Below are 27034 nucleotides of genomic sequence, written 5' to 3'. Positions count from 1 at the left end.
AGTCACTGCAGCCAATTTGTTGCACTATTTATAATGTGGAGCTAAGGCTTTTTTTGCAAGTTCTGAAACATTTATAAAACTAAAACATTGATTTGCATACAAACGTTAGTGAAATAAATAAAACTGCTCCTTTAGGATGAAAAGGCCAAGGCTTTGTAGTCCTTTTGGGCCTGGCTGGTCAATATGGTGATCCGCAGTCTCCCAGGGTGCCTGTAACTGACATCTGTCTGATCTAAGCACTGCAAGGTGCAGGGAGCTCTCCTGCCAGTGATACAATGAGCAGCTAGTGGCTGTTGAATGTATAGGCTGTTGGATATTTACCGCCACCACGCAGTGCTTATGGCTGAGAGCTTCCAGGTGGCCCTTTAGAGGGCTTAAAGGTACATTTCTCATTGAAATTAACAAGAGCATTGCATCCCACCAGCCCCATATGTCTATATGGCACAAAGCAGCAAGGGGGTCTCCAAAGATGAGCCAAAGTGAGTCTCTTGCTGAACACAGTCTGGGCTGGCAAGGAACTCCAGGTGGGGCTGGCTCTTTTGCACTAGTGCTGGCAACATTTTTGCACAGAGAAGACACTTTCTCCAGCATTTTTTATTTCTTTTCTGCAAACCCCTGCTTGTGCCTCTGTGGGGACAGTGTCCAGCTGGGGACCTGCACAATTTGCTGTTCTGCAGCTCACCCAGTAGGCAGCATTCCAAGCACTAGCTGGCTTGGACCCTCTTCCCACCGCTGTCCCTTGAAGCAGTGAGCACTTTGGCTCAGATCCCCAGAAGTATTAAGGCTCTTAGCTATCATTCAAATGAGTGCAGGGGACTGGACTAGATGACCTTTCCAGGTCCCGTCCGTTCTCTGATTCTATGAGATTAATGGTACTTAGATGCCTAAATACCTTTGAAGATAATGGGCCTCTGCCATGGTCCCAGTCTCTTCTGAACCAAGAGAAAATTTAAGTGCTGGAACTAGGGAAGTGTGTGTGGGGGGGAGAAGGGGTGCAGTACCCCTTGGCTTGAAGTTGTTTTCCTTATATCCAGGGTTTTAAAGTTTAGGTTAGCTCTCGGCCCCATCCCTCCCACTATACACATTGTTCCAGCCCCCCGAGAGAACTAGCCCTAATTACTGTCTTGATGCTCCTCCTGAAGCAGTGCCAAACCTCTGGTATCCCGGAAAAACTCCACTGCGTCCAGAGAATGAGTCTGTGCGTCCACTTTTTTTTTGTGGAAGAGCAGATGCGCTCTTTCAGAAGCCCTGTCTTCCTCATTCCATGAGGAAGATGGGCTCTTCCAAAAGAGGAGGTTTTTCCAAAATTTGGCCCAGTGTAGATGGACCAAATTTCAGAAAAGCCTCCTCTAAAAAATCTATCAGAAAAAGGTACGCAAATTGCGGAGTGCAATTTGTGTGTCTTTTTCCAATAAATCATTGTAGTCTAGACAGTCTTACAGCCACCAATGAAGCTGCAGCCACTGTATGTGTGTGTGTGTCTGCCAGTGTGTGCGCATGTGTCTGATGGTCAGTGTGTGTAAAGTAAAATACCAAAAGTGAAACAAAACCAGGATTTTTATTTTCATTTTTCTTACTCCTCCCCTTTTCTTCCAGTGAGAATGGAAAAAGGGGCAAAAAGAAAAGGAAAGAAAGAGGTGAAAACCCCTGCCCCATGAAAATACCCCATACAAATTTTCACTATGTCATTGGAATAAATTCCAGATTGTTCCTTTGAGAGAGCTTTTGGGTCAAAACCCGGCTGAACTGGTCCACAGTCAGTAACGGTGCGTCACCGTGTTCTGAGCAGTGCGCCTAAGCCCTATGCTGGCATCTGGCCCCAGCCATGAGGGCTCCCATCTGTGACACTTGTACAATGAGGCCACGTCTACGCTGCATCCTGCTTGTGCAAATGAAGCATAGATTAGTATATTATTGTGCTTCATTTGCATAATTAATTAGGGGCCATTTTTGCACACGAGTCTACACAACTCCTTTTTGTGCAAAAACCCCCTCTTGCGCAAGAGCCATTCTTCCTTATTTTTTCCAGGAAGAACGCTCTTGTGCAAAAGCCTCTTGTGCAAAAACGGCCCCTAATTAATTATACAAATGAAGCATGGCAATATGCTAATCCATCCTTCATTTGCATAGGCTTTTGTGCAAGAGGGATGCAATGTAGACCTAGCCAGAGTGATGAGCCTAGGAGAAGATTTATTGCTAGTCTGCCAAATGGCAATGCCAGCAGCACCGTGCTGGAGCCTTGTTTCAATGCTGCTAGGGTAGGACCAGCATGTCCTAAGGAATTTCCAGTACCACCTCTTGCAGCACCTGGGGTTTTATCTAGAGGTCTCTGAACCGTGTCCCTGAGTTTCAAGACCCACACAAACAGGCCACCAAGGCAAGCAGTGGCTCTCCCGTCTCTTCATGCCTTCAGACCAAGACTGGTCTTGCTGCTACAGAGGACTGAGTCAAGCACAAGTCATGGGGCTCAAGCCAAGAGGAACTGGATGGCATTTTCTGGCTTGTAATATCCAGGAGACCAGACAGATGATCATAGACTCATATAACACGAGAACTGGAAGGGACCTCGAGAGGGCATCGAGTCCAGTCCTCTGCCTTCAAGGCAGGACCAAGCACTGTCTAGATCATCCCTGACAGGTGTCTGTCTAACCTGCTCTTCAATGATCTAGCAGGCCTCTCTGGAGCTCGGCCAGACTTTGCTGCTGTAGCTACCGGTGCAACCATTGTTCATACCTAGTCACTGGGTGACACAGGATTCCCTTTCACCTCTAGTTCATCTCCTAACCTAGTGACACGTGCAGCGCGCGTGCTGGCATCTGCCTATAGCACAACCCCCACACAGCTGATCGTTCCTGTTCAGAAGAGGGCCAGGACTGGGGTAATGCGGAGTGCTGCAGACAGCAATGAAGGACGAGCTGGCGAAGCTATGGAGTAGATGAGCACACCAACAGTGGCCAGTTTGGACCCTCCTGAACTCTAGCCAACACTGCCACTCCTGTGCTTCATGTTATGAACACCAGGCAGGGCTCTCACTATGAAGAAGCTACCAGAAAGGAAAGGGGAGAAGCGACAGCAGCCCTTTTCGGTGTATGCTACAATTGCAAATAAGGAATATTTTCTTAACCTCATTACTACTAAGAATATTACAAGCCCTAAGCAGCTCTATTCTATATACACCACTGTACTGTTACAGTATAAACATGCTGGGTGAAATTCACCTCTGGGAAGAGAGCTGTGCAATTCCCACGTATCCTCTGGATTTCATTAGGACTGAAATGGTGCCTTGTTCTTCTGCTGCCTGTCTGCCCAGGGTGAATTTCCCCCTAGCGATGGCGTCCCAGCAGCAAAGAGTAGAAGGCAGTGGGCTTGTGAGGCAGTTGCTTTGGTTTCACCGTGGCTTCTTAATGTATCAACTTGGTGGGTCAAAATTCACCTCCAGTGGTGCTGTCCCTTGTCTGTTTAAATGTGAGATCACTCACAGCACCATTCCCTCCTACTCCCGCCCCATCTGGTGGCCTTTCTGTCTGGAGACAGAGGGCACTATGGGTCATCTGGCTTCTCCAGTAGGATTTAAAACCCAAAACATCCTTTGAGGAAAACAAAAAAGATGATTTGAAAGGAACAGATGAGAAGTGAGGTTTCCGAGGCCCCTGGAGGTGGCTGGTTCAATGGTAAATGAAATGCAGCTGCATTTTCCAATGGGTCTGTGAAAGGAAAGCAAGTGACTCAGAGCCAGCCAGGAAATGATTGTGTGAATAGGATGGATGGCTCCTTTCAGCTCTCGCAGTGTGCTCTCCAATTGATTTATGGTCCTTTAGGAAGAGCTATACTTGTTACTCAAGTGGGAGCTGCTTCGGTCCAGCCCGAGGTCCTGCCCGTTGGCTTTCCACTTCCCAACAGACCCCTTGTCATCTGTTGGCACGCTGCTCAAGGCTGGTCTCTGGCACCAGCAGCACAGACAGGACTGGAAGAGATACACAGAGACAGGTTAGGAACCAGGATTATCCGATAAAGCTTGGCAAAATGTCTCCTATTGAGAGGAAGGATGGTCTTATAGGTAAGTGATTGGCAGAATCTTGGCCTGGGAGAAGATAAGCATATATTATCTGCAAATAAATTATCTAGAAATAGATGTTGATTTATCGTACTTTGAAATTGTTTGGTGACCTTATGGTCTTAGGGACCGTACCCTTATGTGACATTAGCTGATTAAAGTATGACCACTGTTGCAAGCACCATTATATACTTGCCACAAACCTTGTACAAAGTGTGCCACGAGGCATCTAGGAAAAAGTTATGATTTGCAGTTATTATGCTATTTGCATGCATGAATCATTTTCATATTTGAAATGATGACTTTGTACTTGTATTTCAATATGACTGAGTCTGGGTAACCCCACTGAAGCGTTTGGTCAGTGTATCGTGAAGGAACTATTCAAGTTGAATGGCTCTTTGAGGAGTACTTGACTCACAAAGGGCTTTGGATAAAACCAGTCCACATCCGAGAAGCCTCCCTGGGAACTTTTAAGCTGTGGGCAATGGCTTCTACCTGTAAAGAACTGAGTCATGCATGGACAGGTAATTTGCCCATGTGACGGCTCACATGTGCCTGGACACTATCTTGTTACTGTACTTTTCCAATGGGATTCCCTCCACATGGCAGAAGACGTGGCGATATCACCATTGTGCCTCTTTCCTACTCCAGACTCTGGCCACCCCACAGGGAGCATTCAGACAAAGAGACTGAGGGCCTTCTAATGATTTGGAAGTAACCAGAGACTTGACTTGAGCCAGCGGTTTGTTCCATCGCTAATATAAGCCTGAATCAAGGGCTTTGAAAATGTTGTGTGCATTTGAGTCCTTTAACAATTTCAACTCTCACCTTCATTTCTGTCTTTTATGAATAAACTTTTAGATTTGATGTGAGTGTGTAACGGGTCCTTTGAAATCAGAAGAGCCTTGTATTTGATAAGACTGTTTTTCAGGCAACTCATGGGGAGTGCACATAGGTGCATGAGCACCCCATACATCCCCTCCAGTCACTGGCAATGGCAGCAGTCAGCAGGAAAGGCACAGGCCCACCAAATCCAGCCCTTGTGGCACCACTCCCCAGTCACGCCACTCTGGGGAGTGCTGGGAAGAGATGGGTGGGAAGGAGTGGAGCAAGGGCAAAGCAGGGACAGAGCAAGGGATCGGGAGAGGCGGGGCAGTGCTCCCCTTTCTCTCCCTGCCATGCATTGCCACTGCTTGTATGACTTCTTGTTAGCCAACGTGGCAAAACAGAAATTATTTTTTTCATAGAACCCTAGAACACGAGGACGGGAAGGGATCTCGAGAGGCCATCGCGTCCAGTCCCTGCCCTCCCTGCAGGACATGTTTTGACAGTTTAAGAACATAACGTAAGAACAGCCGTACTGGGTCAGACCAAAGCTCCATCTAGCCCAGTATCCTGTCTGCCAACAGTGGCCAGCACCAGGTGCCCCAGAGAGGGTGGACCGAAGACAATGATCAAGCGATTTGTCTCATGCCATCCATTTCCAGCCTCTGACAAACAGAGGCCAGGGACACCATTTCTATCCCCTGGCTAATAGCTGTTTATGGACCTAACCTCCATGAAATTATCTAGCTTCTCTTTAAACTCTGTTATAGTTCTAGCCTTCACAGCCTCCTCTGGCAAGGAGTTCCACAGGTTGACTACGCGCTGTGTGAAGAACTTTCTTTTATTAGTTTTAAACCTGCTACTCATTAATTGCATTTGGTGTCCTTGTAAGTGGAGATTACCAGTCTTGGGTTGTAGCTATGCTCTCTCACAGCATTTTGTCCTGAATTAGGTACTCTCAGTAGTGTCCCACCAGAGCACACCTGTATACATCTTAAGGGCTGAGCTTCTCATACCGAGTTTAGTTGGAGCATTGTGATGCTCTTGTTGTGCTTGGAGCGCTGTGATGCTCTTGTTCCACAGCCATGTGGAACAAGGCACAACGTAAAGCAGAGCTCTTGCAGGGACCATAAGCACTGAAGATCACAGAGTCCTTTGTGTGGAGGGATCTCAGCCCATGCATTAGCTGGGATCCATTTGTTTTGACTGCTGAGCCAGGGAAGACAAACTTTACTCCCAGGGGAATTCTGCATGACTGGGCATGCTCAGAAATCATGTCCCCCCCACATATTTATTTGCTTTCCTGAAGAAAAATGACTTCTGACAGGGAAGCAAAGAGAAGCTGCAAGAGCGGTCATGTTCCACTCCCTAACAGTGTAGTCAGTTGGTTTGGGAACCCAAAGCAGCCCGCAGAGCAGGGCCAGCCCGAGCCATTCGTGCACCCCGGGCGCCCGGCGCATGCACAACCCCACCCTTGCCGAGTCCGGAAGCCCCACGCGGCACCCCCTACAATGGAGCACTCTGGCAGTAGCCCAGTCAGCCCGTAGCTTGGGCCGGCTCTGCAGCAGAGATGTAAGTCACCGCAGGGATGAGGGCAATGGCTGTGCAGTCGTGTGTGTATGTGTGTGTGGGAGACACACTCGGTCCCTCGTGCTCTCTATTGAAGTGTGCTTGGCATGGAGATGCAGGGCTTTGGGCTGTTTGAGGAGTAGGTGTGGGGCAGAGCAGAATGTAGCAGCCAGCCTGCTTAGTGAATCATTCCCACTGTTGTTGTGAATTCCCTCAGGAATATAAAACAGATGTAAAAGTTTTAAGGCTCCTTTACATTGCCAGAGTGATGTACAGGATAGTAAGACCTTATAAATGCTTATGGTGCTTTAGTAACTAGAACTGGTCTAAATATTTGGACTGAAAAAAATTCCTACCAAAATGTGCTCCATTATGTGTTTAGTACTGACTTCCCTGGGGATGGCCAATAGTCAATATAAATTGTGAGTTTGATTCCTCATCCCTCACTTGATTTTCAGTTGCCTGTGATGATATAACACTGAGCACACATGGCTGCATATATTTGTTGGCTAAGAACTAGAAATAAAGGATCAATATTAGCTACATTACTATTCGACAAGGGGGTTTGGGAATTTCCTCCAGTGCTCCTCACTTCCATTCTCCATCCACCGTATTGTAGTTTAAATAAATTATTACAAAATAATTGAAATTGGCATCATTATACTGCATTATGTTGGCAAATAAAATATGGAGAATGACAGAATTTTAAACTATTGTGTGGACAACTTTTACTTTTTTCATGCAGAATATTAAGATATTTTGGTGCCAAATTCCTCCAAGAGTAAAACTTGACTTTGTTTCTCCATGTGCTTTAGATCATATTTCAGTGCTTTCTGCAAGTGTATGGTGAGCTGCTGCTCTCTGCAACCCTAGCAGCATCTGTCGCTGCAGAACCCTTCTGCTCCACTTCACAGTCCTGCTGAGTACAGCATGTAATGGGAGTGAGAACACCAGTACCCAACATGGAGACTCTGAGCCACTCTAAAACAGGTCACTGTAGTGGTGCTAGGGAGAATTCATTGGATTAGGGTCCCTCCCCAAATGGGAGTTCATCCTAAGAACTTGGTGGGAGGTACTGTGGACTACAACAGCATGCACAGACGTGGGAGTCAGGAGACTTAGGTTCTATTTCTGATTCTGCCACTAGGTGCTATTGGGCAAGGCATTCCCCTGCTCTGTGTCTCAGTTTCCTTTTTCTGTTTCATTTCTTTCAACTGTATATTTTTCAGAACAGGTCCTGTTTTTCACTATGTGTACATACCATACACAGCAGAATGGGGTCCCAGTCTTGCCTGGGACCTGTAGGTTCTTCTGTACTGCAACAATAAACACCCACCACAGCTCAGTCCAGACCCTGCTTCATACTCCTGCTAGCTGAGACATCTTCAGGAGCCTCGGCAGCCAAGGCCATGGGGTGAGTCACCAGCTGCATTTGTGTCTCACCTGAAAGCAGTTCTTGAATTTTCGGCTGACAAAGTAGAGAGCTACAGGGTTGATGCAGGAGTTCAGGGAGGCCATGTTGATACCAAAGTAGTCAATCACCAGGAGGAAACTAGGGGTGGAAAGGAGAGAGAATGATGAATGCATTTGGAGTGGTCTCTCTAGTGCCCTACCCTTCCTCTGTGAAGAAGCAGTGATTGGTGCTTCAAAGGAAAGCAAAACAATTTCCTAATGCCTAGCTAATTGCTCAGTGCTCTGACACAAGGGAAATATTTACTTCCTGACCTTTGCAGTCACCACCTCATGCCTGGAATCATAACACCTGCTTTCCATAAGCTCATACTGTGTGCCCTGCTCCTTGATGATAGCAGCTCCCTGTCTCCCTACCATAGCGGGACCTCACTGGATATCTGTCCCGTTTCTATTAAAATGAACCCCCCTTGAAACTGAGCAAATAAAAACAAACCAACCAGCAACTGAAGTTCTAGGGACAATGACACTGCATTGAGAGTCCAGTATTAATATTGCTTCCATCACAAGTCTGAAGCACAATACAGATGTGGGAGTCTTTTTTTGGTTGTCCTCACCTCAGCAGTTCACATCTGTAGGGATCAGTCTGGTCATAGATGGTCTTCTTCAGGATCCTACTGAGGTGGAGAGGCAGCCAACAGAGAGCGAAGATCACCACCAGGCAGAACACTGTCTTGGCAACCTCCCGGCGCTAAGATGCACAGGTGAAGAAGAATGGGTGAGTTCGCTCTCAGCATGAGCTTGACCAAGAGGGGGGCAGAGCCTCCCTAGCACAATCCTGGTAGGGATCCTTTAAATCCTCAGGCATATCGAGGAGCATTTAGTGCTCACTCAGAAAGATGGTGATCATTGCTCGGCAATGGTAAGGGCTGGAGTCCCCTCATACTCTTACATTTATCTAACAGCACACAAGTTTCTATAACTGTGTGATCAGAAGGGTTGTGAGTGGTCAAGTGGTCTAGTGCAAGCAGCACAAAACTGGTGGGGACCATGAAGACGATGGTCAGTCCATAGCAGCAATGTTTGCATTAGTGAAAACTCAAAGGACCTGACCCAAGCATACACAAGTCAATGGAACTGATTTCAGTGGGCTCTGGATTAGGCCTACAGTGAGTATCAATCAGTAGAGGAGGTGAGGCCCATAAGAGCATTCATTGGTGGGGTGTGAGGTCTCCCCGACACACAGCAAAAGACAGAGGAGTTTACCTCAGTGGGTGCAGAAGCAAGACAGGGAGCTAAGCATCAGCCTCTCCTAGTGCAGTGAGTCTGCTATGCTGCCTGATGGGACAGCTGTTAGGAGATGTGAACACACTATGAGGCTACTAGGCTGCTGACACATGGCTGCTCTGTAATACAGCGTTTCTTTAAACAACAGGACTATTTATAACCCAGGTATAAGAAATATACAGGGAGGACTTGGCTTCCCCAAGACAGTGAGATTGGGCCAGACTGGGCTGGAGACCTAAGCCAACACCGCAGGACTGCTGTTGTCTGGTATTTGTAGCTGTTGTCTGGGTGGCCCTAGAATGCAACAGGAAACAGGGGAGCCACTGTGAAATGGGAGGGGAAATCAAGACACCTTAGACCATTGTGAGGCTCTGGGCTTCCTTTCTGTCCAATGGAGACAAGAGTCCACCCTTTCTGCCCTTCTTGTCTGGCTTGTTTATTTAGACTATAAACTCATCAGGGCAGGGACCAGCACTTCTGGGTACAGGCTGCACCTAGCACAATGGGACCCTGATTGCCACTGGCCTTTATGCACTACTGGAACAGAACTAAGCATAATGCATCACAACTCCCAACAGCACTGCAGCCTTAATGCTAGTGCTTGGTGTGTACCAGACGAACACTGGCGACACTCACCACTGGACAGAATAAGAGCGTTCCCCCCAGCTTAGACTGGCAAGGGCCCCAGAGGGAGCGGTTCATCTTCCTCTGCTGCTTGGGATCATCTGGGCATGTCTGGTCCTAGGGGGTCTTGGGCATTGGAGGCACCTTGGTGCCCATGGCGCACAATGGTTTAGTTACTTGAGTTAGACCAAAGAACTTCCTCAAGTCTATGGTATTAGCAGAAAGGATCTGGGTGCAATGTAGTTGCCTGTCGTCTGCAGAAGGCTAGACTAGATGAACTGGCCTTAAACTCTATACAACTGAGATGGGCTGTACAGAGCAAGTGGCCCAGGCCACCGCTAGTGTCAGTTTCCATAGCTACACTGAGACGTCCTTCTCCTTAGACTTCACACTAAGGCCACTACATGGTCTCTTGTGCTGCAGCTCTCCCCTCTCTCTGGGGGCTTCCTGGAAGAAAGTTGGATCCCCTCACCCGCTTCATGTGGTCATTGAGGGCAATTCTCATGCCATTCCTCTTGCTCAGCATCTCGCAGGACATGAGGGTGTAGAAGACACCAGTGCATGCCAGAGGCAGGCAGAAATAGAAGCCAAAAAGCCACCAGTCCTTCACATCCTTGTAGAACTACACCCAAAACAGAAAGGACACAAACAGGAAACATGAATAACCAGACTGGGGCAGACCTAGGCTTTATCCAACCCAGTGTCCTGATTTTACAAGGGCCTACAGCAGATGCTTCAGGTACATGAATCCTTGTAATCATCAGATTATATTTACATTAGGCCTCCTAATCCAAAATAGTCAGAGAATGGTTTATTTCCATTTAATATACTTTTCAACAGCACCTCTTTTATCTCTGCAGATCATATACAGCACCCAGAGGCAAGACGCAATCAAAGACAAAAATATCATGCAGAGCTCTTTCATACCCTGGAAGAGGATACATTTTAACGATTCATTTGAGATTTTTCCCCCCATCCCGAGACACTGTGTAGAATCATAGTACAACATAAATGGACGCTCAGACCAGGTTTACACTCCTCCTTCTCTTTGCAGGTAAACACCCATAATATTGGTCATGGTAAAGCTGTGCAAATAACTGGGTCTTTGGCACTGACCAGTCTGAAACAGCCTAAAGAAATGTTTCCATTTGGATTTTTGAGCTTTTCTAAATATTTTATTTTTTAAAGAATAAAATCAGAGGAAAATTTGAGATAAAGAAATTATGAAAAGAAATGTAAAATATTTTGAAAATGACAACATGAAATGTCTTAATTAGGGTTTTGTTGGTGGGCTTGTCTCTGAGTTTAACAGAAACAATTTGGTGAATTTCACACAAATGTGTGTAATGCCATACAAAGGATTGAAGCTGTGACTAAGGGCTAAGCCATGTGCCTCTACCATGAGCTAAAACCCAATCAGCTCTAACCTAATTCTATAGAGGAGACTTAATGGTCCCTTGCCAGTTGTCTCCGTGCTTCTGTGTTACAGACGCAAAATGTTTAGCGGCACTGAATTTAGCCCAACTTGGAGTCCCGGTGAGTGTCTGTACTGAATGCAAGTGGTACAGTCCAGTCCAGATACTTCCAGTTTTAATGTACTTTAAGATGTTTCCACTTGTCTGCACTCCCTGCTTTCATCCAGAAACAAAAGGTTCCCAAAATTATTGGAGATGTTGTTCTTGTTCAAACCTGGAGAGATGACTAAGATCTCAAAAAACAGCCTGATTTCTATACAGGCTTCCAGACTGAGCGGCTGGGGTTAGAAAACAGTTCAAATCCAAAACCTGAATCTGAATATCATCAGACTTCAGCAAAATGTGGTTCTAGATTGAGATCCCACCTGTCTTCTGGCCCCACAATGGGCTGAGCCAAAGTTCTGTATCAACCTCCACCCTGCATTTTGTAGCATGGAGACATGTGAACCCACTCTGCTGAGCTTGGTCCAGTCGTTATCACCACCCTGGCACTGAAAGGAGATGCCCCATCCATTCCCATCTGCATGCTGGGGGTGAGCACAAAACGGGGAATGCCTCCTCCTTGCTAGAATGGGGTGACGTACATACCATGATGAATCTGGAGTTCTGTTCAGAGGACAGCATGCAGACCCACAGGAGCTGCTCACGGTAGTTCAGCTCGACTATGTCAAAAGCTATGGCTTCAGGGATGGCCAGGACAATAGCTACAGCCCAGATCAGCATCACCTCAACTGTCTTCCACATGGGGATCCCTATGCCCTGGATCCGGCTCCAGGAGGCCACCGCCCGGTACCTGCCGGACACAACAGAATGTTACTGCCTTCATTGCACATGCTGCAACTCAGTGACGGGATGAGAGCTCCAGCCCCTGCTGGAAAGGGCTAAGGCCAGCCTGGGGCTCAGGAAGACACCTCTTCTGGACCAGCAATGGGTTGGTCTGAAAGAGGGGAAGTCCAGCAGGGTGTGGGAAGAGTCCCAGGTGCTCAGCTGGTGCCTGGTTGGAGAGAATGCGTTGCTGACAGAAAGGGTTGAGCCAAGACAACAATGGGTGAATCTGAAGTAGGTGTCTGCTAGGTGCAGATCCAGTGTGCATGCGCAGTCCAGCGGTGTAGCCTGGCTGGTAAAAGAATTCTTTGTTTTGTACCATTTGAGCTTTGTTTTGCAGGCCTCCTTTCCCCGATTCAGGTGCTTTGGGCTGTTGTTACAGCTGGTAGGTCCCAGGCACTGGGGACTAGTTGAGACAAAACATACACAGGCCCATGCTGTGCTGTAAGGAGGCGAGTCAAATGCAAGCCACATGCTGTCACACTCACACATGGAAGGCTCCAGGGAGCAAAGAGTTACAAGTAAAGCACCTGTCTGGAGGGCAGAGAAGGTGCAAATTAAAGTAACTCCAACCCTGCTTTAGACTTAGAGCATCTTCTTCCATCTCCCCTGCATGTCAGTCAGCCCACTGCTTTGGCATCAGTCAGTGGGTGTCAGAGGGTCTGAGTGAGTCTCACATGTTAAGCATCTTCTTTGAATTTGCTCAAGAGGGAGAAGGGGCTATGTAGGATCAGTAAGCCCCCTCCAGTAATGAGTTAATTGAGTCCAAGAGCAAACAGTGCCCCAAGCTGAGGGGAAGAGATTGGTACTTTGCATCCAGGGGGAATCCCAGATGAAAGGCAGGCTGCAGGGGGAAGGGTGGACAGTTTTGCAGTCCCTCTCTGGGTGAGGGGCCTGGGGAAAGGCAAGTGCCAAGCAACCCAGGGAGGAGCTACGGGAAGGGCCAAGATAGGGAGAAATCCAGGGAGGGAGCATGGAGTCCAAGGGAGCAGAGTTCAGCTGTTTACCACAAGGTGCCTGGCCTGCAACCCGGAGGAGAGAGGCCTGAGTTCCCTGCCCTCTGGGACCGGTGGGGCAGGAACCCCTTGCCATAAGGAGAAGAAGGACAATTGCGTTTGGAGCCAGGGAGAAAACACTAGGAGGTGTCTCTCTGCCCGAGAGCTCGAGGACAACTCTACAGGGCCCAGGTCAGGTGAAGAGCTCTGTTGATTTGAGTTTAGTTTATTGGACTTTCTTTGCCCCCAGAGCGGGTACTAAATGTGATCAGGCTGACCAACCACTGGGGGGCTGGAGAAGCTGTCTTCAGGGGAAGTGAGAGGGAGGCCAGTCATGTCATCCACTCTTCACTGAGCTGCCCTGAAGGCAGCAAAGGGCTGCACTAGGATTAAACTCACCTGGGCGTAGAACCTGGTGTTGGCAGCAAGTTCATTACCTGTCTATGCTGAGCGCACAGAGGCTGAGGACGGTGATGCCCACAGATGCCTTCTGAATGAAGGGAACCAGCTTGCACACCTGAACGCCAAATGGCCAGTCTTCTGCGAGAAGCTGAGAAAGAGGCCGAAAAACACACATGGTTAACAGACTTTGCCAGGCTTTTTAGATCACGCTCCTTCTGGGAAGGGGAGATCACTATGAAGCATTTGAGTGTTACTTCTACTGAGATTACAGGTGACCTTTCTGGGCCTGTAAAATAGCTTGTCACACTGGTAATGAGTCCTTTCCCAGGAGCACACATTTAGAAGGAGGATTTATTGTGCTGACCAGAAGCTAGTATTTTAATCCAAACACTGTAAGGTTTTGAAAGGCACAGAATTAAACGTTGACCCCCTACGGCCCGAAGACCCCCCTTGTAGTTTGGTTCTGACCTAGGCTCACATTTGCAAGGGACTCATCTGCGGCCGAACTCCCACAAGAACAATGGCTGAATTTCAGGGCCATCAGATTCCAGCCCAGCCTGGATTCAGCCTTGCAATCAAACTTGAGCTTACTGCTCATCTAAATGTAGATTTCAACACCAATTCTTAATGCTAATTAAACTTGACTGAGATCAGGATTTGGCCATGAGAGAATAAACTAACCAATTTACAATCTTGTATTCTCTAGGGATCAAATTCTGTTCCATCTTACCCACTTGACTTAACGGGAAACTCACTTGAGTAAAGCAACCTATGTTAGCCCTAGGTAGCTACCCATAAAGGTTTAAATATAATAGGTTGCTGTGCAATTACAGAGGTCTCATCTTACTCTAACATATACTGGTTCAAATTCATTCCTCTGAACCCAATGACATTACACCAAGGCTTAATTTGCCCATTCTGTTTACTAAGGACACCATCACTCTAATTGAGCAGGAGAGCATACTGATGTGAAGCGCTTATTTTAATTTATAATTCAATATCACCTTTGGAAATCCAGTTACGGGTCTTGTTGATCTGGGATTATACTGGAACAACTGAATGGCTGGACATTAAGAGATGTGAATTATATGCACATGTGAAAAAAAGGAACAATGCAACATCAAGCCTGACCTTGAGTTGGGTCAGAGAAGGCAGTATATGTTGACCTAACTATGTCAGTGTCCAGACTACAGCCTTGCTCCCGCTGTTCTAAGTGCTGAGGGGTTTAGACAGCCTGAGCTCTAGCCTGAGCTGAAACATCTCAAAAGTTGTTTTTACGTGCAAGCCTAATCCCCACCATGTGTGGCATGAGGCTGAGGTTCGCTCGGAGGGCTTGTGACACTCATGTTTACATTGGTATAACTGCTGATGCTCAAGGGTGTGAGAAAGCTACCCCCGAGCCATGTACGTTACATTGACCTACACACCAGTGCCGACAGTGCTGTGCTCCCCTGCTGCCATAGCCACTGCCTTTGGCAGAGGTGGATTTATTTTGCAAACAGGAGAGCTCTCTCCCATGACAGAGAGCATCTGAATCAGCTGCAGGACAGCTGCGCTGCTATAGTGATTCTAGCATAGAGTAGCCTTCCTATACCGTGTAGACATACCCTTAGGGCCTGATCCATTGACTTTGATGGGGGTTGGAGCAGGCACTTAGTCTACCAGTCCTCCAAAAGTAAGAGGTAGTGTGAAGGCTGAGGGCGAGATAAGCACCAAAGAGATGCCAATGGAGTTAACATTGAGTCAGAGTCTCTCTGTTCTAAACTGACACCTCCATGCCTCACGCCTAATGGAACAAAGCTCATCTGTGCAAGAGTCAGAACTTTCCTGGGAGCCCCTCCAAGCCACTCCAGGAACTGAGCCATCCCCAGTCCTCCCACCTTCTGCTGCCCGTGCCAGGTGCCTCTCTCTGACGTGCTGTCTCATACGAGTGCAGAGTACAATGGATATTTTAAAATGAAAGCCCCAAACCACACCAGCACAAACCACCTCATGGCATACAAAACCGCCCCCCTAAGTGACAGCAGGGGAGACAGGAGTTCATTAGGCTGCTTAATGGTCTTCTGGAAGTGCCCAGCTATTGCAGTGATGGGGGTGATGGAGGTTGAGCCACCCAAATGTCAGATGGACTGTGTCTGCATAGGTGTGGCTGTGCTTGTGTGAGGGGCCCAATGATTGTTCTTTCCTGGGGCTCGGAATTGCTATTGGTTGGCCTGCTGTGACCACTATGGCTGAAATTTGGGCAAACCCTTAGTGTAGACAAGGCCTTAGATTAGGGTGACCCCACATGAAACCCCATTCACATCTGATTCAGGCATAAAGCCATAATTCAATCCAATTCCACATAAAAACAGGTAAGACCTTCGCAAGGAAGGATCAAGGACATTATCAGACCACTTAGTGATGCCAGACTGAGGGTTGAGTTTGCAACAAAGCCAGCCCAATGACAGCAGCTTTCAGGTTTCACTGCTAATGTTTTGCACGTTTCTAGTACACACCCTGTACAAATGAGAATGACAAAGACCAGATCTCCCAAAGGTTGGGGTTGGTTTGATTCAGATCACATTACTGAACTAATGGTGCATGTGACTTTGGCAGCTCATGACAAGGCTCTGAGGCTCCACTGAATGCTGACAAATGCATAACTGGAGAGCAGTCTGGTTCACTCATGGGTGAATATTATTAAAACAGGTATTAGATTTATAAAAATGTGTTCAGTGTTTAGAATTTACAAAATGCTTGTATTAATCTCATTTAACATTTGTACCCCTGATGATATGGTTACATTGAGTGTTTGCACTGCACTTTCATTAACAAACCAGGAAAATACAACCTTGATGGAGCTAATATAAGGTGGGTGCATAACAGGTTGGATAACTGTTCCCAGAGAGTAGTTAGCAATGGTTCACAATCATGCTGGAAGGGCATAATGAGTGGGGTTCCGCAGGGATCAGTTCTGGGTCCAGTTCTAGTTAATATTTTTATCAGTGGTTTAGGCAATGGCATAGAGTACACACTTATATAGTTTGCTGACAATACCAAGCTGGGAGGGGTTGCAAGTGCTTTGTTGAATAAGGTCATATTCAAAATGATCTGGACAAATTGGAGAAATGGTGTGAAGTAAATAGGATGAAATTCAATAAGGACAAATGCAAAGTGCTCCACTTAGAAAGGAACAGTCAGTTACACACATACAGAATGGGAAATGACTGCTAAGGAAGGAGTACTGCAGAAAAATATGGGTTAACAGTGTGACAAACATCATTCTGGGATGTATTAACAAGAGTGTTCATAGAATCATAGAACACTAGAACTGGAAGGGACCTCGAGAGATCAAGTCCAGTCTCTTGCCCTCCCGGCAGGACCAAGCATTGTCTAGATCATCCCTGATAGATGTCTGTCTTAAATATCTCCAGCGATAGAGATACCACCACTTGCTGTAAGAAAGACACAAGGGCTACGTCTACACTGGCATGATTTTCCGGAAATGTTTAACGGAAAAGTTTTCCGTTAAAAGCATTTTCAGAAAAGTGCGTCTAGATTGGCAGGACACTTTTACGCAAAAGCACTTTTTGCAGAAAAACGTCTGTGGCCAATCTAGACGCGCTTTTCCGCAAAAGAGCTCCAATCGCCATTTTTGCGATCGGGGCTTTTTTGCGGAAAAGAAATCTCAGCTGTCCACTGGCCCTTTTGCGCAAAAGTTTTTCGGAAAAAGACTTTTGCCCAAACGGGAGCAGCATAGTATTTCTGCAAAAGCACTGACAATCTTACATGAGATCGTCAGTGCTTTTGAGGAAATTCAAGCGGCCAGTGTAGGCAGCTGGCAAGTTTTTCCGCAAAAGCAGATGATTTTGCAGAAAAACTTGCCAGTCTAGACACAGCCAAGTAGTAACTCTTCCCCACTACTCCACACTGTTTAGATCTCATCTGGAGAACTGTGCCCAATTCTGGGTGCCACATTTCAGTAAAGATGTGGGCAAACTGGGAAAAGGCCAGAGAAGAGCCATACAAATGATGAAAGGTCTAGAAAACATGACAAATGAAGGAAGACTGAAAGAAATTATTTTGTTTAGTTTGGAAAGGGGAAGACTGAGGGGGGATATACTAGCGGTTTTCAAGGACCTAAAAGGTTGTTACAAGAAATCAGATCCAGCCTGCAGGCTGGTATTTGCCCATCTCTGGACTAGATGGTCATAATGGCCCCAACTGGTCTTGGAATCTATTGAAAGGGCTTCACATTCCTTGAACGCTGGTGGGTTACTGCGTGTGCTCTAGTGCCTGCCCCCAGAGCATTTCTGAGACTGGGGGAATGCCCCGTTTGACCCCTTCTGCTCAAGTACACCATTCCTTGCATTGGCTAGTAGGCTAGCTTGCTTCTTGATCAGTACAGAATTGTTTTCTAGTCTGGTGCTTTCACCACTTCCCTGGAGAGATTGTTCATTGGTCCAACCACTTCCCAGCTAGGGAATGTTTCCTGATACATGGCCTATTTGTTTCTTCAAATAATTTCATTTTCCTGAGTGTGTCCTCTTTCCGCACCCTAGAAGCATCTCTGCACCAGGCGGTGCTCATGGCTATAACATCTGCAGGCCTGGGCCATGGCTGTATTGTGATAGGTCCTATCTATAGGGAGAGAGAGTCCCTCCCAAAGAACTTCCTCTAGAGCTAGATAAGGCCAATGGAGGGTCAGAGACTGTAGTGGCCTGCCCATAGTAGAGACCTCAGAAGAGAGCCCAAGTTTCTTGGGTCCCAATCCACGGCTTTCACTGGTGGACCACAGGGTTTCTCTGACAGTTGCTTGTATATCTTTATCACTCCCCTTTGGTGAGTGTTGGCCATTCAAATCATTGTTATCTGTCAAGGTATTCTCATGGCAGTACTGAGCATTGTAATGTGGGAAGCCCCCTTGCCACCTCCCCAAAGGGCAAAGTTGTTAGTGCCCAAAGGTGCCTACCTTGTACATGTTGATGGGAAGAGCTATGAGGATGTAGAGAAGGTCTCCAAGAGCCAAGCTCGCAATGAGGACATTGGGCCCGTTCCTCATGCATTTGTTCTTGTAAATGATCCTCAGCAGGGTGGAGTTGCCAATAATGCCCACGATGAAGATGGTGCAGGACACAATAGTGTTGATGTACTTGAAGATGTGTCTGATTTCAGCAGGCTTTATGCATGTGGTTGGGAGGGGTAACTGTGACGGGACATTCTCGGGAGTGTCATCCGACTGGTTGGAGGCGGCTCTGGCATCCTGGAACAAGCTCGATTGGACAAGACTGTAAACCGGCTCCTGGCGTAGAACCTTAAATGGAACTGAGCTCTCCTTGACGTTCCTTGGTGTCTGACTGCAGGCGCTTGAGAAGAGGCAAGTCAGGCAAATGGCTAGTGCTACCAAAGTTGGGGTTTTAGCCATTGAGGTTGGAGCAAAGCCCACCCAGATTCCTATGTGCATCTGCTTGCAGCAGTATGGATGTCTGTTTGAGTCTTGGCTTCTCCTGTAGGGAAGGAATGAGGGGGAATCAGTTATAGGGGGGAGGGGAAGCATGATGAAACTGAGCAACTGAATGAAGTGGGTTGCACCCACGAAAGCTCCTGATCCCATCTACATGTTTTGTTAGTCTTTGAGGTGCTGATAGACTGTTTGTTTTTTTGTATGAAATGAAACAGTGAAGAATCCCAGCTGTCACTATTCTCACCAAAGACCCAGTTCTCTGCACTGTTCTCACAGGGCCTGACCAAAAGTACAGTGTCAGTGGAAAGACTTCCACTGACTTTAATGGCTTGGAATCCAGCGCCTCTTCAGAGCAGTGCATCCCTTTGAATTGGAGTCACTGGATTTAACATGAACTCATCTTTTTAAATAGCTTCAATTAAAAAAACGCTGCTGGGTCTGAAATCCTAAAATCAGGCTTAGCTACTGATTGACTGTCTAACCTCAGTCAAGTCTCTTCACTCATCAGTGCCCAGTTTCCATGTCTGTAAAATGTAGTTAATGCTCTCACTTGTAAGGTGCTCTGAGATCTGTAGTTGAAATGTGCTAGCTAAGAGTGACCCTTTTACAATAACCAACAGGCCATTGTGCTGTTGAGAATTCTAGCGCCTACTGCTCTCAGAACAAAACCAGATTGAAAACAGAGTCAGATGTTTGCCAACAAGCTCTGATCTCAGGCCTGTTTTTATACCCTTCTGCCTGTCACTCCATGTCCTCGCACTCCTTCCAGCTATAATTGGTCTCAGACAATTACATCTGAGTTCATCTTTAAATACTCTTCCCCCATTCAAAAAACTAGAAGAAATGCTAATCGGTAAGAGAGCAGCAGTAATATCCATCTAGCGTAGGCATTTAGCGGGGTTCCCATCACTACAGTATGCTAGTGCCTCACAATCTTTAATACAGTATTAGCCTCACAACTCCTCTGTGTATCAGGGCATTGTTATTATTCCTATAGTATCGAGGGGAAACAGGCCAGTGAGATGACTTGCCCCAGGTCACACAGGAAATGTCTGAGAAAGCAGGGAGTTGAACCTGAGTTTTCTACATGAGAGGCTCTTCCTTATTGATAGCCTAAAAAACTCCCTCTGTAAGCCCATTCTCTACATCACACACAACAGCACTGTATGGAACTCTCTGAAGTGCCCAACTCTCTGAAGTTTAAAGCTGCACTTGAAACTTTTAAGTATAGAAAAAGTAAACAGGATTCCCACATGGCTGATAGCGGGGGAGCATTATATATGTGATTTAACCACATTTATCAGCTGTTAGCCAGATAGCAGAGTGACACACCAAACACATATACACTAGTGCTACTCCCTTAATTACAATAGCACTAAAGCGGAGGAAAACCTTGTTTAGAAAATAATGCCAATTTAGTGGCAATGATATATTTTATTGAAAGTGCTGAATGCTACTGAATGCTGCTCCCTTTTCATAGAATCATAGAACAGTAGAACTGGAAGGGACCTTGAGAGGTCATTAAGTCCAGGCCGCTACCCTCTGAGCAGGACCAAGTACTGTCTACATCAGGTGTCTGTCTAACCTGCTTTTAAACCTCTCCAGGGATGGAGATTCCACAACCTCCCTAGGCAATTTATTCCAGTGTTTAACCACCCTCACAGTTCGGAACTTTTTCCTAACGTCCAACCTAAACCTTGCTGCAATTTAGGCCCATTGCTTCTTGTTCTATCCTCAGAGGCCAAGGTGAACAAGTTTTCTCCCTCCTCCTTATGACACCCTTTTAGATACCTGAAAACCACTATCATGTCCCCCCTCAGTCTTCTCTTTTCCAAACTAAACAAACCCAATTCTTTCAGCCTTCCTTCATAGGTCATGTTCTCTAGACTTTTAATCATTCTTGTTGCTCTTCTCTGGACCCTCTCCAATTTCTCCACATCTTTCTTGAAATGTGGTGCCCAGAACTGGACACAATTCTCCAACTGAGGCCTAACCAGTGCAGAGTAGAGGAGAAGAATGACTTCTCGCATCTTGCTCACAACACACCTGTTAATGCATCCCAAAATCATGTTTGCTTTTTTTGCAACAGCATCACACTGTTGACGCATATTTAGCTGGTAGTCCACTATAACCCCTAGATCCCTTTCTGCCGTACTCCTTCCTGGACAGTCGCCTCCCATTCTGTATATGTGAAATTGATTGTTCCTTCCTAAGTGGAGCACTTTGCATTTGTCTTTATTAAACTTCATCCTATTTACCTCAGACCATTTCTCCAATTTGTCCAGATCATTTTGAATTATGACCCTATCCTCCAAAGCAGTTGCAACCCCTCCCAGCTTGGTATCATCTGCAAACTTAATAAGCAACCTTTCAATGCCAATATCTGAATCGTTGAAGATATTGAAGAGAGCCTGTCCCAAAAACAGATCCCTGCAGAACCCCACTTGTTATACCTTTCCAGCAGGATTGAGAACCATTAATAACTACTCTCTGAATACGGTTATCCAGCCAGTTATGCACCCACCTTATAGTAGCCCCATCTAAGTTGTATTTGCCTAGTTTATTGATAAGAATATCATGCGAGACCGTATCAAATGCCTTACTAAAGACTAGGTATACCACATCCACCGCTTCTCCCTTATCCACAAGACTCGTTATCCTATCAAAGAAAGCTATCAGATTGGTTTGACACGATTTATTCTTTACAAATCCATGCTGGCTGTTACCTATCACCTTATTTTTTTCCAGATATTTGCAGATGAATTCCATAATTACCTGCTTCATTATCTTTCCTGGCACAGAAGTTAAACTGACTGGTCTGTAGTTTCCTGGGTTGCTCTTATTTCCCTTTTTATAGATGGGCACTATATTGCCCTTTTCCAGTCTTCTGGAATCTCTTCCAACTTCCACAGTTTTTCAAAGATAATAGCTAAAGGCTGAGATACCTCCTCTATCAGCTCCTTGAGTATTCTAGGATGCATTTCATCAGGCCCTGGTGACATGCAGACATCTAATTTTTCTAAGTAATTTTTAACTCGTTCTTTTATTTTAACTTCTAAACCTACCCTATTTCCACTAGTATTCACTATGTTAGGAATCCCGTCACCATCCATCTTCTGACAAAAACTGAAACAAATAAGTCATTAAGTACCTCTGCCATTTCCATGTTTCCTGTTATTGTTTCTCCCTTCTCACTGAGCAATGGGCCTACCCTGTGCTTGGTCTTCCTCTTGCTCCTAATATACTTGTAGAATATCTTCTTGTTACTCTTTATGACTCTAGCTAGATTTAGCTCATTTTGTGCCTTTGCCTTTCTAATCTTGACCCTGCATATCTGTGTTGTTTGCTAATATCCATCCTTTGTAACTTGATCTAGTTTCCACTTTTTATACAATTTTTTTTTTTTTTAGATCATGTAAAATCTCCTGGTTGGATCCAAGGTAGTCTCCCTGCCATACTTTTTATCTTTCTTATTCAGTGGAATAATTTGCTTTTGGGCCCTTAATAAAGTCCCTTTAAAAACTGCCAACTCTCTTCCGTTGTTTTTCCTCCTAATCTTGCTTCCCATGGGACCTTGCCTACCTGCTCTCTGAGTTTACTAAAATCTGCCCTCCTGAAATGTCTCTATTTTGCTGTTCTCTCTTCTATCATTCCTTAGAATCATGAACGCTATGATTTTATGGTCACTTTCTCCCAAGCTGCCTTCCACTTTCAAATTTTCAACCAGTTCCTCCCTATTTGTTAAAATCAAATCAAGAACAGCTTCCCCCCACTAGGTTTCTCAACCTTCTGAAATAAAAATTGCCTCCAATGCAGTCCAAGAACTTGTTGGAAAATCTGTGCCCTGCTGTGTTAGTTTCCTAACATATGTCTGGATATTTGAAGTTCCCCATCACCACCGCTTTTGCAAACAAACCAGACTTTGTTCCTACAATTCTTACAGGTGTGCAGCTCCATTTATTTCTCTGGGACACCTCATGTGAGTCAGGGGATGTGATCAGGCAGTCCCAATCCCCACATATTCTTTCCCTCAAAGTGCGTGTAAAACAACTGCAAAAAAAGCAAACATGATTCTGGGATGCATTAACAGGAGTGTTGTGAGCAAGACACGAGAAGTCATTCTTCCGCTCTACTCTGTACTAATTAGGCCTCACTTGGAGTACTGTGTCCAGTTCTAGGCACCACATTTTAAGAAAGAGGTGGAGAAATTGGAGACGGTCCAGAGAAGAGCAACAAGAATGATTAAAGGTCTAGAGAACATGAGCTATAAGGAAAGAATGAAAGAATTGGGCTTGTTTAGTTTGGAAAGGAGAAGACAGAGGGGACATAATAGCAGCTTTCAAGTATCTAAAAAGGTATCACAAGGAGGAGGGAGAAAAATTGTTCTCCTTGGTCTCTGAGTATAGGACAAGAAGCAGTGGGCTTAAACTGCAGCAAGGGAGGTTTAGGTTGGACATCAGGAAAAACTTCCTGCCCGTCAGGGTGGTAAAACACTAGAATAAATTGCCTAGGGATGTTGTGGAATCTCTACCCCTGGAGAGATTTAAGAGTAGGTTAGACAGACACCTGTCAATGATGATATAGACAGTGCTTGGTCCTGCTGTGAGGGCAGCGGACTGGACTCAGTGACCTGTCAAGGTCCCTTCCAGTTCTAGTGTTCTATGATTCTACGATTTTATTATTCTAATTAACTAAAAGCAGTGACCATTCCTGCTTGGTCTGAAAAGTCTGAAAATCCAAAAGTTAATTACATAGTGTCTTTGTTGATTCATATTTCCAGGCTCTTGTGATTGCCTAAAATGTTAGAATGGCGATCTGAAGAATTAAAATCTCTTTTAAAGGAAGACCATACAGATAAGTAATCATTGTAACATTTTTTATAGGACCAATAGGTGCAGGATATTGTCCATATCCTTCACAGGTCATCACCCTCATTTTATAGATTGGATAGCTAAAGCACAGATAGGAATAAAGTTGCCCACGATCACCCAGGAAGTCAATTAAAAAGCCAAAGGTAAAATCCTTGTACCTGCTGTACGCCTAAAAATAATACATTCTGATGTAACTAATAACTCAATTAATTACAATAATGACAGAATCATTTACATTCTTGTTTAAGTAATAGGAAATATACCAATAAGGGTCTCTAGAAATTCAATATTGGTATACAGAAACTTCTGTAGAAAGCTAGAGAATTGAATGGAGAATGAGATCTTCTCTATAGAATCTTTAAACCATTTTATAGACAGTAAAAGAAAATTATATCCCTGTTGTGTTAGAAATCTGTAGGTTGTTTAAAAAAGTTATTTGAAGGTTAGCAACATTTCCTACCAAATCCCAATGGGCTTTCTCCTAATAGTTCCTTTTTGATTTTGTGTTTTTTCCATGTAATTCTTACATTTTGCTCAACTCCAAGAATGAAAATACAAGGGTCAGTTTCACTTTCTGGATCTCATGCACTAGTGCAGTACTGTAATGTTTGCATTTTCAACACTGCATGGAAACTTTTAAATGCAAATTAAAATGTTTGGACTAAAACAATTTGATGAAAACCCTTCTATTACTATCTAGTTGTGTAACCCCTCCTCACTACAACTTGGGCCAGATCCTGAACTGTGATGGAGCGATGCTGATTTAAACTAGCTGCTGGTGGAGTACCTTTGTGCCTAAATTACCAGTTTGTTTGTTTCCTTCTAAATTCCATTAAATGTGTCAGATCAGAATTGTACCAGCACCAAGCTGGAACTATACTCCTCAAAGGAGAACCCCTTAGTCATCTGATACTCTTGACTGTTAGTTTTTTGCAGAAGGTCCCTCACATTAAGGTATATACCAGATATGTAAAAATATCAGCACCCATTTCCAGCCAGCTTTGTTTGGATTCAGGCTACAGAACATAAATAAATCCACATATGATTGTGGTCTGCTTACACTCCTGAGTTAGCCTTCATTGAAACAGTTTTCAGATGGGAAGCTAACTACAATTGGAGCAAAAATCAGCACAGGACCACTCCATCTGAGAAGTGGCCAAACCTGGGATTTCAGACCTTTCTTGAAATAAGGCTGAACCCAGATCCTTCATTAACCATTCACTTTGATGCAGCCTCTCCCTTATCCATCTGCTGTGTGATGGCCAGAGATTTTCTCAGCAGCACTACTAGTGTCTGCTCTTCCTGACATATTATGCAACCGACAAGAGAGTAAGAATCTGTCTGGAGATAAATGCCTATTGCCGGGAAAGATAACTGAAATAAAGGGCAGAGTAACCGCACATGCCCAGTTCACTGTAGGGTCTAAACACAACCAGGAACCCACACAAACAAGGGGCAACGGCCTGGTTTGCCCTATCAATTATGCTGAACTCCCTTTCTTGCTTTCCGGGGGACTTATTGCTCATACTTGCTTTCTCCTCTACCCCCACAGGAACATCTTGAGCAATTCTCAACCTCCATTTTAGCCTGTCATCCAGAGGAGAGAGGGGGAAAATGACATTTAAACATTCAAGAGGTTCATTTGTTGAATTTGACTGTTTGCAATCTACAGCATGGAATGACACAGGGTTAAATTACCTTCCTAGTCCTGTGGAACTCAGAGGCTCCTTGGGTTAACTTCATTCACTCTAATGCTTCCTTTCTTCCGGACAGACAGCTGGACTTGGCCTGGAGTCCCCAAGGATGTTAGGTCCCAGAATTTCCTTAAATGCTCATGAGCTGGGCAAGGATGCTGTTGCCAAGGCTCACTGCTTGTTACCTACTGAAGTCGTTTTTAAAGCTTTGGTTAGTTATATAGAGGTCCCTCAGTACCTCCACCCCCACATACCAGCGCTGCAGCCAATGGTTGATTGAAGGCCGGGGTGCGGCTGGTGGAGGAGGGGGAAGTGGGACAAATACAGAATGGCTGTTATAAGGGAGATGAAAATAATACACACAGAGTGCTTCAGGCAGGAAAGAGCAGGGGGAGGGGATTCAGGGAGGCAGAAACGGAGTGAAAGCTGTTTTGGAAGCCTCAATACTGCAAGATTTCAGACACTGCGCTGGAGCATGTTTGTAATGGGACCCAAATTCCTGGGCTGATTAGCTGGCTTTCAGCGTGCAGGAGCTGCCAGAGCTGAGCCTGTTTGGGGAAAGGGTGCTGAGGAGACCCACACCCTGCTGCCAAGGCTAGACACAAATCAGCTGCTCCACTAAGGAGCTCAGAGCCTGCTTCCTTTGCAGCAGGAATGTGTCACCAGGGTGCGCTCCAGCCCAACTGCGACATAGCCAGTAGCCCCCGAATCCAGCAAGGGGAGAGTACAGCAGTGTCCAGATGCTCCAGCCAGCCTGATGGAGGAGTAACAAAGGAGCAGATGGCAGCTCGTTGACTGCCTTGGCTGCTCCCACTCAACTGCTTGTGAGTGGGAAGAGTCCATTTGGAGGGGCTAACATCCCTTCCAGCCGGGCTGAGACACGTAGCTGTCTCCAACTCATCCAACCCAACTTTCAAAATTGTCTATAAGAGTTAGGCACACAATACTCTCTAAAGTAAGTGTCAGGTGTATGACCTCTGGAGCGTAGCGTAGGAGCCTCTACTGCTTGTGCCAAAAGCAAGCTGGCTCTCAGTTTAGGCTGTAGAGCTCCCTTGCTCTTATCTCTTGCTGTAAGACTAGTAGTCTAAGGGCCACTCCATGGGACAGTAAACCACACATTAGGTGTGTGGGTTCCAAAAGCTCAGTTTAACCTCAAAATGGACAAAAGCCTTTACATTGGAGGAAATTAAAGATCAGAGTCAATTAAAATCTCTTCAAGGAATCAAAATACCAAATCTGCTCAAAGTGAAGAAAATAAAGAACAGATCTAGGAATTAATAAAGCAATGCTAATTACAGGATCATCACGAAGATCAAACGATGGGTGGGTTGGGCCAACATTTCTTAGCAATGGGAACTTCAAAAAGTATATTCAAGTAGTTACAATGCTACGTTAAAGTTTGCTTCTAAAATGACACCAATAATATTAAAAATTCTCATTATGTTTTTCACTCTTCATATTAGTGATGCTCTGACATACTTCTAAAATATCAATGCTACTTATATGTGAACATCAAAAAGTTCTGAGGCTCAGAATATGAGAGTATTAAAATGCATG

General features: G+C 45.5%; 1 protein-coding gene across 1 annotated transcript; it reads right to left on the bottom strand.

The window, feature by feature from the left end:
- Positions 1-1539: 1539 nt before the first annotated feature.
- LOC102449550 (endothelin receptor type B-like) lies at positions 1540-25694 on the bottom strand. Its single transcript, XM_006111341.5, has 8 exons — positions 25482-25694; positions 18421-18955; positions 13502-13614; positions 11833-12037; positions 10242-10391; positions 8476-8609; positions 7892-8000; positions 1540-3964 (listed from the first exon to the last, which is right to left on the bottom strand). The coding sequence occupies exons 2-8, from the start codon at positions 18910-18912 to the stop codon at positions 3815-3817; spliced, it is 1353 nt and encodes a 450-aa protein (XP_006111403.1). The 5' UTR covers positions 18913-18955; positions 25482-25694; the 3' UTR covers positions 1540-3814.
- Between the last annotated feature and the right edge of the window lie 1340 nt (positions 25695-27034).

This window comes from Pelodiscus sinensis, chromosome 13, assembly GCF_052426305.1.
Source record: "Pelodiscus sinensis isolate ZL-2025 chromosome 13, ASM5242630v1, whole genome shotgun sequence".
Taxonomy (NCBI): Eukaryota; Metazoa; Chordata; order Testudines; family Trionychidae; genus Pelodiscus; species Pelodiscus sinensis.
Note: the sequence above shows the minus strand (reverse complement) of the source record. Positions and strands in the feature narration are given on the sequence as shown.

Excerpts from the sequence above, each read along its gene's own strand:
- LOC102449550 (XM_006111341.5), bottom strand. The coding sequence starts at position 18,912 with ATGCACATAGGAATCTGGGTGGGCTTTGCTCCAACCTCAATGGCTAAA. Across the intron at positions 10,392-11,832 it reads AGAACTCCAGATTCATCATG|TTCTACAAGGATGTGAAGGA; the intron begins GTATGTACGTCA and ends TTTTGGGTGTAG. Across the intron at positions 8,001-8,475 it reads TACAGATGTGAACTGCTGAG|TTTCCTCCTGGTGATTGACT; the intron begins GTGAGGACAACC and ends TTCCACCCCTAG.